The sequence below is a fragment of the Apodemus sylvaticus genome, chromosome 6 (assembly GCF_947179515.1).
Source record: "Apodemus sylvaticus chromosome 6, mApoSyl1.1, whole genome shotgun sequence".
In the NCBI taxonomy this organism is placed as follows: Eukaryota; Metazoa; Chordata; class Mammalia; order Rodentia; family Muridae; genus Apodemus; species Apodemus sylvaticus.
This window is the reverse complement of record NC_067477.1, coordinates 2,116,426-2,133,533: the sequence shown is the minus strand read 5'-3', so window position 1 is coordinate 2,133,533 and position 17,108 is coordinate 2,116,426. Positions and strand designations below refer to the sequence as shown.

Sequence of the window (17,108 nt, the reverse complement as noted above, 5' to 3'; positions counted from 1 at the left end):
TATTTGTGATGTTTCGATAGCTGTTCACTTCAACAGAAGCATGCCGGTGTACCAGATTACACCTGGATGACATAATGGAAAAGCTAACAGGCCTGATAGGTACTGAAGATGTACCTGCAGGTCCTCCTGTGCAGGCTGCTGTTGGTGTATATATTGTCTGAGTATTTGGAGATAGGAGGTCAGCAATGTATTTTAATCATCATCTGGTAATTTTACATCTAAGACTCTATTCTGTGGTTGGGGAAAAACTCAGTCACTAAAGGGTTTGCTACCTTAGCTGGAGGACCTGAGTTCAGTCATTCTCCACCACCTGTGTAAAAGCTAGCTGTAGTAGCACACACTAGCATTCCTAATGCTTGGGAGATGGAGACAGGAGGATCCCAGAGGCTTGCCAGCTGCATGGGTGACCTCCACCATCAGTGAGAGGTCTCACCTCAAAAATTAAGGAGAGCATTTGAGGAAGACGCCTCTGGCCTTCATATGCACACATACATTTGAGCACATATACGCATACACCCAAAGACTCTCTTCTGAAATAAAAGTAATTTTAATAAGAATAAATGTTTAGTATAAAAAACAAAACAAAACAAGCAAACTAGAAAACAAAAATAAGCCTGCCACACCACACATGAGGACCAAGAAAATGTAGATGAACTGTAAGAGGGATGGTTTTGTGGTGGAAAACGGTATTTCCAAAGATTTTCAATAGTATGGGAAAATATGTACAAAGAATATTACAAGAATCAAAGTAAGTAAAGCCATGCCTCATATATTTCAACTCTCTAAAATATAAATTACATAACAGACTAGAAAAACTATAACAATCATAATGTCCAGTTGTTAAATAACTTCTCCTTATACATGTCTGCATTTACCAAATGCTTTATAGCTCACGAGAGCTCTGTTTACAATAAAACAGCAGTGAAAAAAGCTAATATTAAATACTTGGAATTACAACCTAACTTTTACATGCTGATTTGAGTGCTGGTTTCAATACACAAGGGGCGAGTCTATCATGGAGAAAATTATCTCTATAAGGATCATGGGGAAAATTATCTCTATAAGGATCATGGGGAAAATTATCTCTATAAAGCGATCTCAAGTTTTCCATAGGAAATTAAATTCTCTGGTAAAATTAAGGACATGGTCAGAGGGAGCCAACGTTAGGTGGCATAAGTGTACCGCATGTGAGCTGCAAGGCAGGCGAGCACTTGCCTGAACAGAGCTTTGAGGTTTTCTGGTAATTCGGTTCGACCAGCATATCCTGGGTTCAGAGTGATAAATATTCCAACCGATGGCTTCAGCGGGATAGTCTCTCCAAGAAATACAAATCTACCATAAAGAGAACGTTGATGGAATTAAATGTGTTCACTGAACATGAATGCATGCTGACAAGTGCAAGCCACTGCAAAATGCAAATGCGTATTAGAAAGCTGTTTGTCCTGGGTAATTTTCTTTAAGATTCACAAGCACACACATTCGAATGTTTTGAAGCATATTTATTAAAAACACCCCCCTTTCCTGTCTAGAATCACAATATGGGAAGCTTCTTTTTTTTCCCTCCCCATAGCCTAAAATGGAAGAATGGAGAACTGACTACTTAACAATAAAATGAAAGGTGATGATATTTTTTTGCATTCAGTTCCTCGAAGGGAGCACTGCACAGAGAGTTCCGTGCTCAAAGGAGCAGGAGGAAGGACTCCCTGTCCAGCTTATTTATTTGCTTACTCACCTGCCTCCCCTTATTCAGTAAATCTCTACTAAGCATCTCTGTGAGGTAGGACTGCCTGGTGGTCAGGACAGCAGGCCAGTGGGCCCAGCTGACCTCAGAGTGCAGAGCCATCAATTCCACACATTAGGCATGACAATTATCCTCTTTGTTTCAATTTCCTCGTTTAATAAAAAGGGAGAATAATCCTATCTATGGATGAGGATTTGAAAGAATATGAATATAAATGGTTAACACCACAATAAGCAGGGCACAGTAATTACCCAATGGATATTAGCTATCTTCACCACACCAAAGCTAGGGAGAAACAATGATTTTCAGAAAGAAGTTATGAGTGCCCAGTTAGAACTTTGATGACCAAGCCAATAAAATGGTAACAAGCAAAGTAAGCTTTCAGACAGGGCCAAGCTCATAAAATGTAAGGTGATCTCAGAAAGATCTCTTGAAGGAAGGGGAAGGCTGAAGCAGTGTCTTGGAGGAGGGAAAGCAGAGACACAGATGCCTCGGGCCTTCTGGGGGATTTAGATGCTAGGTAGCTAACAGCAGATGATTATTTTAATGGTTCAGGTTAAAATGGAGAAATCAGGATTTTCCAAAATGTCAAGTAAGGGAAGGCAGGCAAGCACAGCTCACAGAAGCAGGGCAAGTATGGCCTTAGTCTAAGCATCTCTCTCCCAGCATTCATAGCGACGATGGGAGGAGCCTCTAACAGGTGGACTCAGCTTAGAACCTTCAGGGTAAGGAGAATTTAATTAGCTCCTGAGACCATGAAGGAGCATTGCAGCCTGTTTATGAACGAGACTAAGGAAGAAGACAGAGGTCTCAGAAATACAAGCAGAGGCACCACCAAGCATGCCTGGGAATTCTCAAATCACTTCTGACTTCATTACGTAAATCTGCATGACAAAGGACAGCCTCAAATGACTTTTGGGTTTCCTCAGATAACAGGATTTTGAGTAAAAGCCAAATATGGCTGGGAATCAAAACTTCAACTTCACTGATGCAGAACCAGAAGCGGGGTAAGGAAGGAAGTGGGCATCTGGATGTTGGAAGCTGGTGTTAGGACCCTGAGAGGTCTCCTAAGAGGGGGAAACATACTTCTCTGGCAAACTGGAAACTTCTAAAACAGGTGCACAGTTCTGAGAAAGGGATTGGGGTGGGACTCTAAACATGGGAGAGATGAACCCGCTGGCTAAGCACAGCTATATTCATGGAGGGAGGCTACCAAGAGAACTACATTCACGTGGTGTATCATGCTTATTCTGAAATTTTGGTCATCGAACTCCAAATGCTTTGCTTTTGGAATAAGGTACCACAGGATGGTTTTGCCCCCAGTTACTGGGAGAACAGGAAGCTATCACTCAGGAGGGAGCCCCAACAAAGCAGGTGGAGATGGAAAGTCTGGCACTTTGACTTGGGTGTATTAAATGGCAGAGGCTTAGGAGACCTCAAGGGAATTCTTGTGTTGCTATATGCAGCCATTTCCGGAGGTCTAAAAGATGAAGGGAGAGGAAGTGTAGGTACCTAGATGTTACAGCATGGAGGTGGAGCTTGGGAGCTGGATAAATAAAAAAAGGGAGACAGTAGGGAAAAGCCCTTGAGATCCAGCCCATCCAAATCCTTTCCATCAATCAACATGGGGCTCTGGAAGGGAGGTCATGTACTTTCCAGGTGAGAGGAAACCTGGAAAGGGACAGTGTGAGGGAGGGGGTATCCTATGCCTTGGGTGAAGCAAACTCATTGAGACTTGCCAGAAGGCCAAGAAAAATGAATGCTGAAGCCTCTTCTCGGACCTCAACAGAAAGCTACTAGTGAAAATAGGTGGTGGGTGAGTCAGCATTACTATTCAAAACTTATTTTTATCAATTTAACATGATAGAGATAAGTTAAAAATTCTGAGACAGGTTATCTTCTGATTGTTTGGTGCATGGGGGGTGGTTAAAAGGAAGAAGGAAGGAAGGAAGGAAGGAAGGAAGGAAGGAAGGAAGAAAGGAAGGAAGCCAGCCAGCTGGCCAGCCACAAACCCACCTCCTTCTCCTGTTCCTGATGGCATCTTGAATCATCTTCACCTGCACTGCCACTACGGACAGAACCTCCACAGCAATGCGATTAAACTCATCAAAGCAGCCCCATGCTCCTGTCTGCACCAGACCTTTATAGATGTTTCCTATGGACTACAAGGAGTCGGTATAGTCAGAGTGAAACAGAGGGTTTGGAACACTGACAGGGACAGGGACAGCCCTAATCTTAAAAACCAAAGTGCTCCAGAATCCAGAGCATTGGGTACCAACACGACATCACAAGTGGAAGCATCTCCATGTTGTTAAATTTTGTTTCACACACAAAATGACTAAACTTATTGAGTAAAGTCACCTTAAACTGCAGTGGATGTACATGTAATGCAAATAAATTGCATGGTCAGACTTGGACTGTCGGCCTACACTACCATGAAGATGAAAATATAGAAAACCCTGAAAAATTCAGAAGCAAGAAACATTTCATACCTCCAAGCATTTCAGACAAGGTATATGACTCTCTCTAAGTAGGATTCATGTGGCTAGAGCATATTTTATGCATTTAATAACTTACCCTGTAGTCCATTTGCTCTGAGCAGTTGAATACGTAAACCATCATGCCCAGGGCACGGCCAAGGTCTTTGGTGGTTTCTGTTTTCCCTGTTCCAGCTGGGCCAGCCGGAGCGCCGCTCATGGTCAGGTGAAGTGATTGAGTTAGAGTGATGTAACACCTTTATACGACAAAACACAAACACTGCGGTCGAGCCTGGCCTTTCAGGACACACTGGGGATAAATGATTTTTTTAAAAAGTGGCTAAAAAACCAAGATCTAGAAGACCATAGAAGCAAAAACTTGGGGTATCTATATTATTTCTGTGTTAGTACAGATAGTGACAATCATGCCTAGAATTGGGACACCAGGGACGAAGATCTAAGATCTGTTCCATGGATCATTAGATATCAGCCTGAAGCCTTCTAATCTCTGCATCCTGAGGCCTCTTATCTAAAAAGTGAGGCTTTCTGTGGGGCTGCATGAAGAAAATCCAGGGGGAAAGCTCTGAAGAGTTCAGAGTGCCATGCCAATAGAAACAAGAAGAAAATGGGCCACACCCCTTCTATCAGATATAGGTTCAAGAGCATTTCACAGCAAAATGGAGGAGAAAGACTCTTATACCAGGAGCTGAGCCCTCTTTGTAGAACATGTCCTCTCTGCTTGTCCACAGCAGAAGCTGAATGCCTAACCAATGTAGTGTATGCATAAATGGCATTTCTATGACACCTGCTTAGGGACATTTCCTTTGGATTCCTTTTCTATTGACTGTAGCAACCAGGAAATTCATACTTGGTCATGATTGGGCATGCTCACCTCTAGACTTACTATAGTGAGACATCAGCTTCTGTGCTCATTAAGACATTGAATTTTAGTGTTTTTCTTAATGACGCCTTAGCCAGCAACATCTTCACCACTATAGCCACTGCAGGCAGTCTGTCAGTGGCAAGCTGGCCAGCCTGTCTCTCAATGTGCTGACATAAGGGGAGTCAGCATTGGCCCCACCTAATTTCCAAAGAGATGCCTGCACCAAGCATCAAATGAGAGACAAAATGGATACACTTAGAGGACATCCTTTCAACAATTCACAGGTAAGGCAGCAATGAAAGGGAAATGAAACGCACCATTGAATGAATACACTTTCCAACATTATCTGTGTTACCACGAGAACAAGCCCTTTTTAAACTTCTAAATGAATCACATAAAGAGTTCTCGATTCAGAATTTACTAAGCAATCAATTTTACACATTAGGATAATCTACATTTTCCCCTATTGTCTCTTCTCCTCTCTTCCCCTCTTCTCTCTTCATAGTGGCATACACACAGTTATCTGTGGCTACTTTCAAGTTATAACATTCAATTCTTTTTAATTGTACTTAAATGAACAAGGAAAGGTGATTGACAGTTCTAGGTAAAGTTAAAGAACTGATTTAAACAGTTCCAGAAGCTGTACAATATATCAATGATGAACTTGTGTTATTAATGTGTACACAAACAATCCCTCTGTTAGGAAATCCCATCAGTCTTCACAGTACCACAGCCACACAGATATCTTACAATTTGTCTGTACCTTGGTCATAGGACATAGAAACACTGAGATAGTATTCCCCCCAGCCCAAATGCCAAAGATTAAGTGTGCTCTCTCATACCACATAATTAAAAGGGGTTGGAATCCTAATAAAAGAATTCACATCTGGGAGACATCTTTACCTCTGTGACGTTCTATGTATCTATTTGTGGATCATGAAATAGCAATGACGCTGGCCCTACGATTTTCTTAGACCACTTTGGCTGTCTTCCTGTCCTTTAACCCAGCCAAGTTCCTGCCTACCTTGGAACTTCAGTATTTAACTATGTCTGTAAATTTCTACCCTAGAATCTGGGTGCAACTGGTTCTGTACTTGGGTCTTATCTCAAAGATTTTCTTAGTCTACACAGATTTTAATCCAAAGTCTGAAATGCTCTAAAACCTGCTTTTTAAGCATTTGAGAGCTTCATTTTCAGATTATGGATACTCAACTTGGACATTCCATGCAAATATTTCAAAACCCAAAAATATCGCAAATTGGAAATATTTCTAGACCCAAGCATTTCAGAAAGAGAACCTCAATCTGAAGTAGATGAATACCTCCAGATCCTTTTTGACAAATCACTCTATTATACTCCTATTATAGCAAGCAGTGTGCCCTAAAATAAATACCTGCCATCTCTCTCATCCTCACCTGCTTGAACACCACACTCAACTGGAACTTGATCACCGTGACAACAAAGACACTGTGGACATTTCTGTGCACAGCTCTTCATAAATACTTGACAACTCCTTTAATGAATCTTAGCTTCTCTCTCATCACTGTATACAGGAAAATGTCAGTCATCATAGGCTGTCCTCACTACGCCTGAGCTTCCAAAAGGAGGACAGAGGGGACGATGATGGCAGAGATAGTGCACAAAAGCCTCAGGCACAACCAGGCTTCCTCAAGCCACATTAATCCACACACCCCTTTCTCCATTGGCTATGATTGTATGACTTCTGTAATTCTGTCTCTCTTAATTCAATTTTTTTCATCTTGTCTCTAAAGTTAACACTTGGTGTCTTGCACAGTTACTTTCCATGCTGATTTCATCATTGCTTCCTGACAGGTCTCTCCATTCCCCTCAGCCTCTCTTCTCATTATTATGCCTCTCCATCCACACAAAAGGACACTGGGGCTTGGTTCTCGCCTCGGTGGGAAGCTGTTTGTTACCTGTCAGTGAGAGGAGTGATCACCAGCCGTGGACTATTTCCCAAGTATTCGTAGAAGTACTGGAAGTGGGCGTCACAAATATTAACAACACAGTGTTTCTGAGAATCCTCCCACTCGTGCCGGAGTTGAGACAGCCAGGTAAAAGCATGGGGGCTGACAACCTACAATCATCGCACAGTCTTAACAAACTGGTTCCGATAGTTCTGAAGCAACAAACTGGTTAATCTCATCACTCCTGCTGACTCTTATTCCTAAATTCTCCAGGAGGAACTCTTGCACCCTGTTGCAGATCTCAGCTGCATGACTAATCAGAAATAGGTGTGCAACGAAAGTCTTTGCTTTAAATTGTCTTTTGTGCAAAATGGCATCAGTTCATTCAAGCAATAGTTTTACCTTTCATGAATCACCTAGGGTGTATTAAGTTTTGTTTCTTTATGTATCTATTACACAGATACAACAAAAAAATCATTGTCTGTATTGAAATTACACAAAATCCATAATTCCTGCACATTGAAGTATAAACTACGCTTTTGCCTGTGTTCATAGTACAGAACTTTTAACTTCATTTTCATCAGATTACATAAAGATTTTATGATATAGGCTACTCTTTCCTATATTACCTAATTTTATCTATCACTTTTCTAGTTTGAAAACAATTTCTGTCTCTTTCAGGGTTTGTGGGACTCATAGGGCTCCCTGGAAATCAAGTTATCAAAACTCTTGCCTATAAGTTTTCCAAAGACTTGGCATGAATCAACACTATATAGACATACATACATGGTACAAAATTAAGAATGAGGAAAAGTGTTTAGTTTAAAATAAATAATACATTATCTGCATTGGTAGCTTAGTGGTAAGCACAACCACTCTATAAAATAAATATATTCTAATCATGATTGATGCTACTGGAAATAAGACATGAATATATAAGAAAAGGCAAAGTCATATTCAAAAACCAGATGTCAACAGCTCATTACCAAAATGAGAAAACACAGTAAGTGGTGCTTTGCAAGAATTGATCTGAGATTAATTAAAAATGTTCTTTACTATCTTCTATTTATCAACTAGATCAAGGACTGTTTAAAGTTTATGTGAAACAGCAATTGTGTGTGTATGTGTGTGTGTGTGTGTGTGTGTTCATGTGTGTATGTACATGTGTGGGCCTGTGTGGCCAGAGGTTGACCTCTTCAGGGTCTTTTTCAATAGTTTCCTACCTCATTATTGAGACTGAGCTTCTACTGAATATATGATTCAATGCTTGGTCTTGATGGCTGGCCAGCCGGCACCAAGGGCGCTCCTGTCTCCACCTTTCCTGTGCCGTGGTTCCAAGCACATGCCACAAACTTGGCTTTTCATGTAGATCTCAGGACCTGAACTCAGGTCTTCTCACTTGCACAGCAAGTGCTTACTAACTGAGCCCCATCTCTAATCCTGAAAAAGTCACTTTCTTGTATTTCCATGAGAAAATTAAAATTCCCTTTGATTTCAATAGAGAAATAAGTAGGAAGTAAGAGAAATACATAACATAGAGTGTTCTGTGCTACAGGCATTCAAACTGATGTGGAACTGGCATTGTGTTTTTAATTTTAAAAAGAAAGATAAACAGGTTTGTTTCTATCCTTTAGAATTTTAAATTTTGCTTTTACTTCACTAGGAAGATAGTTTTCTCCTCATAATCTTTTAAAAATTCACTGTGGTAGTTAAGATACTTGGTTTTTCTGTTTTCTTTAAGGTCTAGTGTTTCTCTCTTTTTAAAAAGTTGTTTTCACACAATATATTTTGATCATGTTCCTTTCCCTCTGAGGTAGTTCGAATAAGACTGCTTTCCCCACCCCTCCCTGGTACCCCTCTTGAGCTCATATATTAGAATGTTTGGTTCCTAATTGGTGGAACTACTTGGAGAAAGACTAATGGAGATGTAGCATAGTTGGGGGAGGTGTGTCACTAGGGGCTTTGAAGTTTCAAAAATCCACACCAGGCCAGTATATGTGTCTCTGTGTCTGTTAGTTCATATTCTCTCTGTGTCTCTGAGTCTCTGTGTGTCTGTCTCTCTGTCTCTGTCTCTCTCTGTCTCCCCCTCCTTCCCCTCCCACTTATGAATCAGGATGCTGACTCAAGTCTACCTACTCCAGGCTCTGCTTCTCATCATGGTGATAATGGACTGACCCTTTAAAATAAGCCAGCTCCTAATTAAATGCTTTCTCTTATATTGTCTTGGTCATGGTGTCTCTTTACAGCAACAGAAAAGTAAGACATTTTCCCCAACTCTCCCCAGGACCTCCCCCAACACTCCTACCCACTCAACTCCATCTTCTTTCTCTCTCTTTGCCAACATAAAACCAACTCCATGGTTTTTCTGTGGACTTTTTGTTCTGGCTTTATTTTTTTCCTTTGTTTCATTGGTCTTTGTTTCGATTTTTCATTTTTGTGTTTGTGTGAGTTTTATTTTTACTTATTTTTGCTTTGAAAGAGGAAATTGTCATTTCAGGAACATTTCTTCCCATCAGAAAATCTGTGGTGGTATTGAGTATAGGGTCCTACCAGCAATGTTGTTCAGGAATTAGACAAGCATCTTTCTTACATTAGTAAGTAAGAGTATAATTAAGGAAATGAGACTGAAAACATTTCCTTTCTCATTAAGTACTGCCAGTCCCTCAGAGATATGTGGGTGTTTAAAATATATAGGTGATTAAAAAAAAGTCATCAATTTAGTGAAAATATGAGAAAATGACTTCTTAACAAAACATATTCTTTAGCCATGAAGAGTACTAACAGGTGTTGGCCAAAGTACTATGGAATTGTGACTAACACTGATTTCTTTAGGAGAAAATGGATCAACACTACACAAAGATGTGTGTGTGTGTGTGTGTGTGTGTGTATGTGTAATATATATTTGTGATTAGTATATATGTGTGTGTTTGTGTGTATGTGGTACATGCATGTGTGTGTAGCATATGTGTGTAGTATATATGTTTATATGTAGTATGTGTCCGTGACAGTAGTATATGTGTATAGTGTATTTGTGTACAGTATGTGTACAGTAGATGTGTGTATGTGTTTAGTGTATGTATAGTGTTATGTCTATATAGAGTATGTCTTCAGTGTGTGTGTTTATGTATATATAGTATATGTGAGTAGTATATATGTGTATGTATTCGTGTGTATGCAGTGTATGTATGTGTGAATGTGTATAGTACATGTGTATATGTATTTGTGTGTATGTCCTATGTGTGTATGTGCCAGTGTTGGTAGTATATATGTGTATTTAGTGTATCTGTGCGCAAAATGTGTACAGTAGATATGTGTGTATGTGTGTAGTATGCATAGTATATGCATGCATAGAGTGTTAACAGTGTGTTCTTATGTAGTAAATGTTGTATATGTTTGTATGTATTTTGTGTGTATGTATATGTATGGTATGTGTGTCTGTGTTTGTGTGTCTGTGTATGTATATGCAGGCAATGCATGCCACAGCACAGGTGTAGATATCAGAGGATGACCAGCAGTAGTCCTGTCTTCCACCTTTTCTGAGACAGACTCTCATCTCCACTGTATCCAGATCAGCTGACATGAGAGTTTTCAATGATTCTTTTATCTCTGCCTCCCCTTCACCATGGGGATTACAGAGATTGTGCTACTCTTCTCTGCTTTCTGTGGAATCTGAACAAAGGTCCTTATGTATGCCTGGCAGGCACCTTGTCCACTGAGCCAGCTTCCTAATTCCGCCCTCTAAGATGGTTGAAATGGCATATAGTGTTATAGTTAGTTGTTGACTGTGTACATCTCAGAGGTAAGAGCCACAAGGCAGCCAGCTATACACAGATGCCAGAAGACAAGGTTGTAAAAATGAAGGCTCCGTCCTTGCTTGTGCATTAATATTTAGACTCTAATTTGGCAAACCATTGGCCATTACTCTGCTAACTATCAAACCTAATGCACCCCAAAAAACTTCCCAGGACTAACTGAAACTTTTGAAAGTTTCTTAAAGCTACCCTGACAATACCACTTTCAGTACACAGCATTGCACTTGCCTTCTGAGAAATCAATTTTGCCACCACATCTCTGGCATGGACATCGATGGTACAGATGGTCATGACCTTCTGCCTGTCTCCAGGTGAGAGTTCTCCCAGAAGAAGTGTGATCAGTGTGTTCAGCTGTGAAATCTAGAAGGATATTTTTAAATATAAAACAAGCAATAGGTGTCACTATAGAGACTAACTGGTCAATATTTGTAAAAAAATGCTTTAATTTTAAAATGACTCCAAACTTGTTATCTCAGGTGATCTTCAAAACACCTAGGGAGAGACAAACATACTTCCCCTCATTTTCAGGAAAGAGCCAGGACACAGTGGAGACACGGTTGCACATCAGTGAGGCCAACAGCAAGGGCAAAAGCAGGGCTTTCTGCCTACATTGCCTAATGTGCCCTAATGATGATCAAACCTACAACTTTCATCCAGAACTAAAATATCTAAGAGGTAAAACCAATATTTCTAAAGGTACAAGAGCTAAGTGACAGTTTTATTCTTTAGAAAAGAATTGACCAACAATGAGCATATTAATTTTTTATATTTATAGTGATGATCAATGAGAAAATGCTCATACCTAAGCATCCTACTTTGGCCCATTCTTTTTACTTATATTACTAATCTTATTTAGGTTCATTTGTCTCCCTGATAAATATTTTCAAGGTACTTTTCTTCTTGAAAGGCAAATAAAGAAATAGAATAACAGAAATGCCAAACCCACTGAGCCATGTGGAATAGAACAGGCAGGATGCTTGTTCTGTTGTGAAATGATCTACACACACACACACACACACACACACACACACACACACACACACGAGAGCTGCATCAGAAATAACACAGTTTCTGTGGTAAAGTGTGGCCAGAAAGCTTAGAAAGACAGTCTCTCAGGTTCTGTGTGGTTGGTTGGGTGGCTGGTTTTCTCTGTGTGGTTATTTCCACAAAAGGCTTCCTTCCTCAATTTCTTCCTTACTCAGGGCTTATTTGCAAAAAGAAAAGCGCAAACTCTGCCTTAATGATGCATGCCATAATACATAACAATATTGTCCCCTGTCTTCTTCAGCTCTGCAGAGCCCTGTCCATTAAAAATCATCAAAGCACAGCAGTGTAAGCAAGAAGTGAGCACCAAGTCGGTGGAAGCCCCCAGACCTGGTGAGCTGTCTATGGAGAAGCCTATGCAAGGACTAAATCCCAGAGTGGCTCTGAGGTTGCTGTGCAGCTGGACTCAGTAGGAAGGGGGAGAAGACAGGCAGCATGGTGAAGTCATACACACAGCAGCATGATGGTGGCTTCATACAAACAACTCACACAAGATTATAAGATAGGTTTTCTGAGCACTGACCAAGCACATTGCCCCATTATCAACTCACTGAATTTTATTGTAATTCTCCACCCCCTAACCCCACCCTATTATCTATGCTCTGAGGAAAGTAAGTTTTCTGATTACACAAGGGGCAAATAACTCAACAATACCAAGAATATGTCTACTTTGAAATGGTCTATTAAGATCCTACCTTACTGACACAGGAAATTTTATCACAAATCTGTGAATTGCATTGCTAGTTCTGGGAGCAGAGATTTGGATCTCACAGTGTGACTTCAGAGAGTATCCTCATACTCCCTGACATGGCCTGGCTACCAATGACAAGTCTGAGGAACTTATGGCTTCGCAGGAAGTCTTCCAGAGATAATTGTAGTCAAACAATAACAACAAAGAAAAAAAAAAGTCCCATTTGCTCAGAGAAATAAAAGTATGTGATGGACCTTGTGGCTCAGGCCCATAAACCCAGTTGATCAGAAGGCTGACAGGAAAAGCATAGTTCAGGGGAAGCCTGGGCTGCAGAGTCATTAAATTTAGCCTGAGCAACTGCCTCAAATTCAAAAGAAGGCTGGGGTATACATGAGAGTGGTAGAGTACTTTTCTAACATGTATGTGGCCTGGGTTCATTCTTAGTATTATAAAATAAAAATATAATATGTAAGTTAGGTACTAGAATTTGTATCTGTTCTGGAGGCATATATCCTTACCCACTAGCTTACACAGTGTACTCTATTGCTTCTCCCAAGACTGAGAGAAGATTGACAAATAAGAAATTACTTATTATGCACCATAGTAGTTCGGCCTATATGTATACTGCAGTATGATTTCCACAGCTGTTCAAGCATTCTCCTCATGGTGACTGCTTACTGTGGTTTGGTAAGATGATTTGAGATCCTCCCGCTCAGCACATCTCAAGGGTATAATCCACAGTACCAGTTGTAGTTGCCCGTGTAGTTTATGAGGGCTTCAGAATGTATTCATTCATACCAATTATTCTCTCCCCATGAGTTTGGCTTTTTAAGGGTTCTTCATATTCGTGAGGTAATACGTACACATTTCTGTGCCTGCTGCATTTCATTGAGTGTGTGTGTGTGTGTGTGTGTGTGTGTGTATGTGTGTGTACACACACATACATATACTTCAGATTCATCCATGCTGTCTTAAGTGGCATAATTTTCTATGTTTTAAGGTTGAATAATATCCCATTCTGCATACACGTATCTATATGTATGATTTTTTCATCTATCAGCAAAATAAAGTGTTTTATGCATGTTGGCTGTTGTGAATAAAGCTGCAATAAAAAGTAGAATGCAAATAATCCATCAAAACAATTTCATTTCCTTTGTAGAAATAGCTAAGGACACAACAAATTTGATTGCTAAGAACTACGAAGCATCAGTGAAAGAAATTTTCAAAAGGCACAAGTAAATGTAAATGTATCCCAGACTTGTGGGTTGAAATAACTCATATGTTTTAAATATCCAAACTACTCAAAAAAATGTAAAAATTAAGTGTGATCTATATCAACACCACAACAGTACCTTCAGAAATAAAAAGAAAACTTAAAATGCATATGAAACCACAAGTGACCTTGAATATCTAAAGCTATATATCTGACCCAAATTATATCACAAGACTGCAGTAATTAACTGCAGTGGAACTGAACATTTACAACTAGCTTTCAATATGGAAACAAAAATATGCTTGGAATACGAATAGCATCTTCAATAAATGGGGCAGGACTACTGAGGCAGATGCGAGACCATGCCTGTGATCATGGTATATGAGAGGCCATGGCTGAAGGAGCAGTTCAAGGTCACCCTCAGGAACCTATAGTTCAAGGCCAACTTGGGAAGCACAAGACCTATATTCACAACATAAAACAGAAATCAAACTGGGCCTTCCCACCTACACTAATTTCAATACATACTGAAGCTTTCTACATGAACTACTAGAAGCAGACATGAGAATAGAACTCTTGACAATGAGTCTTAAAGTTTGAAACCAAAACCACAAGAAAAAAAAAAAAAGGAAAAAAGTGAGACTATATCAAAGTGAAAAGTTTCTGTACAGCAGAATAAAGAATATAAAGCACAATAAAGAAGATAAAAATACAATGTGAGGAATTGGAGAAAATATTTGGAAACTGTACCTGTTAAAGAGTTAATACCCCAATACTGTAATTCCCATATATCAGCAAAACAATACAAAAAGAACCCCAAGTATTCTGACTTAAACATGAGCCAAAAGCCCGCACAGACACAAATTCACCAACCTATAATGTGAAAATATGCTCATCACATTCAGTCATCAGAGATGAGACTCAACCAGCATGAGACAGAGTCTGACACCCTGAGGATGTCAGAGAATAAGTGCTGGTGACAATACTCACTCACCTACTTATTATCTTACAACAAACCTTCAATTTCACCAAGAGCAGATGTGGCTATTCTTTTGTGTATGATATGCTCAGAATTCATCACTTCCTAGATGTCAGGCGCCAGGAAGGCAAGGACATTGTCAGGGGACAAGTCAGCACTTTGTCCCCTGAGCCACTGTCAAGAGTGTGAGTCAAAGAGATACCAGATTACAACACAGAAAACAATTATAAGCATCTGTAAAGATATTTACTGAAAGCTTAAACATACATATATACATTATACATATGGTGTGTGTATGTAACCGGTCTGTATATATACGTGTGTGTGTGTGTGTGTGTGTGTGTGTGTGTGTGTGTGTGTGCATATGCTGAATAGAAAAGAGGTATTTGGTATTACTTATTTACTTATTTGGGCCAAGATATCTAAATCCCATGGCATCAGATGTTACACCATCAGCAGAATTTGTCTAACCAGTTCATTATGATAGAAACAATACCTTATGCCTTTATACCTAAACACATTTATAATTTCTAGTGTTTCTCATGCACTTAGTTGTCTAAGCCTCCAAAAGCCCTGTGATTTCTACATTACTGATTCATTTCTCACAGAAGTTCAGTCAAAGACAAGATTATTAAGATGATGCCTTGCCAGTGTTATGTGCACACCATTGTATGTTGCACTCACAGACTCTTGAGATTAAGATTTCCCCAATTTCCTCTCAGAAGTAATGAGATTCTGTAACCATAACAACAGTCATATAATGTCTAGAATTTGGGAAGTGGCTCCAGGTAGCAATTACAGAATGGTCACACTATAATTACACCCATGTTTATGGGTGGATGACATAGAAAATAGCCTATGGAAGCTTTTCAAAATAACACACCTTCTCATAAATGCATGCTTATTCTTGCCCCTGACTCAGGAGTGTTGTCTGACTTTCTACTGGGTCAAGGACAGTTGCCCCAAGTGCCTGTTTTCATACTGCATCCTGGCTCTAAGCAGACCATGAGAATGGAGAAAATCTGGCAGTATAAAATAGTCTAAGTGTAAAAGCCTTGCTGTCTGAAAAGCAGAGCGCTTGCCCACACCCATTTCTCCTGTGGTCCTCTGCTCCAGCAACACTGCACTTCTCTGTGCTTCCTGTCATGGCTGCTTCAAGGCCACAGCTGTGGCTCTATATACCAAGGCTCTTCTTCCCTGAGACCTTTTGTGGTTGCTGAATTTTTCAGGCTGGCCTTCTCCACCATATTGTCTTCTAGGCTTTTCCTGACAAACATTCCATAGAATCCCATTTTATAGAACTTAAAGGGATTTTATCAGCTGCTGTTTATCAGCTGTTGGTGCTTTCTTTCTCTCCTCTCCTTTAGCCATGAGTTCTCAAGGCTCCAGGCCCACATGTGTCTCACTCTGTATGGTATCCCTCACCTAGAACACTGGCCTTTTCAAAGATGTGCTCATAAAACAAGGAAAGAAGAAAGAACTGAGAAAATGAGTGACACAATGCACCAGCACTGTCCATTCTACTCACTCATATAAGATGGCACACGGAGTTACCATTTCCAAGCCCATATGCCAAGGAGGAAGGCAGGTTAATAATTAAGATATGTATACAGTACTCTCATGGCACACAGAAACAGGGCCTTGCCTAATACAGGGGTTGTAACAGCATTTTGGAAGAAAGAACATTTGTGCTAATACCTAAAGAATGAGGATTTATGTTAGCAAAGTTAGAGGTTGACCACCTAGAAAGGCTATGTTCATGTTGCAGGAATCAAACTCATAGCTGCTATAGTTACTTACACAAGACATAATGTCACTATTACAATAGTGAACTCATAATTTCTATAGTTACTTACACAGATATGACATCACTATTACAATAATGAACTCATAACTACTAAAGTTACCTACATAAGACATGACATCACTATTGTGATAATGAATTCATAGCTGCTATAGTTACCTACACAAGACATGATGTCACTATTACAATAATGAACTCATGGGTGCTATAGTTACCTACACAAGACATGATATCACTATTACAATAATGAACTCATGGGTGCTATAGTTACCTACACAAGACATGATATCACTATTACAATAATAAACTCATGGGTGCTATAGTTCCCTACACAAGACATGATGTCACTACTACAATAATGAACTCATGGCTGCTATAGTTACCTACACAAGAAACGATGTCACTATTACAATAATGAACTCATCGCAGTTATCTACACAGGATTAAGTCTGTCAACATCTGGCATGGATGAGTAGTTAGTTGATCTTCAGTGCCCACCCTTTTCTAAAGAACTATTGGCAGTGGTTAGATGCTGG

General features: G+C 39.9%; 1 protein-coding gene across 1 annotated transcript in view; it reads right to left on the bottom strand.

Annotated features, from left to right (window-relative positions):
* The window catches only part of Dnah11 (dynein axonemal heavy chain 11), a 297,877-nt gene that overhangs the window by 174,837 nt on the left and 105,932 nt on the right, over positions 1 to 17,108 (bottom strand). Inside the window, exons 31-35 of the mRNA XM_052184825.1 lie at positions 11,070 to 11,201; positions 7,039 to 7,199; positions 4,319 to 4,475; positions 3,758 to 3,903; positions 1,216 to 1,332 (exon numbers count right to left, since the gene is read on the bottom strand). Coding sequence (XP_052040785.1) covers positions 1,216 to 1,332; positions 3,758 to 3,903; positions 4,319 to 4,475; positions 7,039 to 7,199; positions 11,070 to 11,201 — 713 coding nt within the window. The remainder of the gene's footprint in view (positions 1 to 1,215; positions 1,333 to 3,757; positions 3,904 to 4,318; positions 4,476 to 7,038; positions 7,200 to 11,069; positions 11,202 to 17,108) is intronic.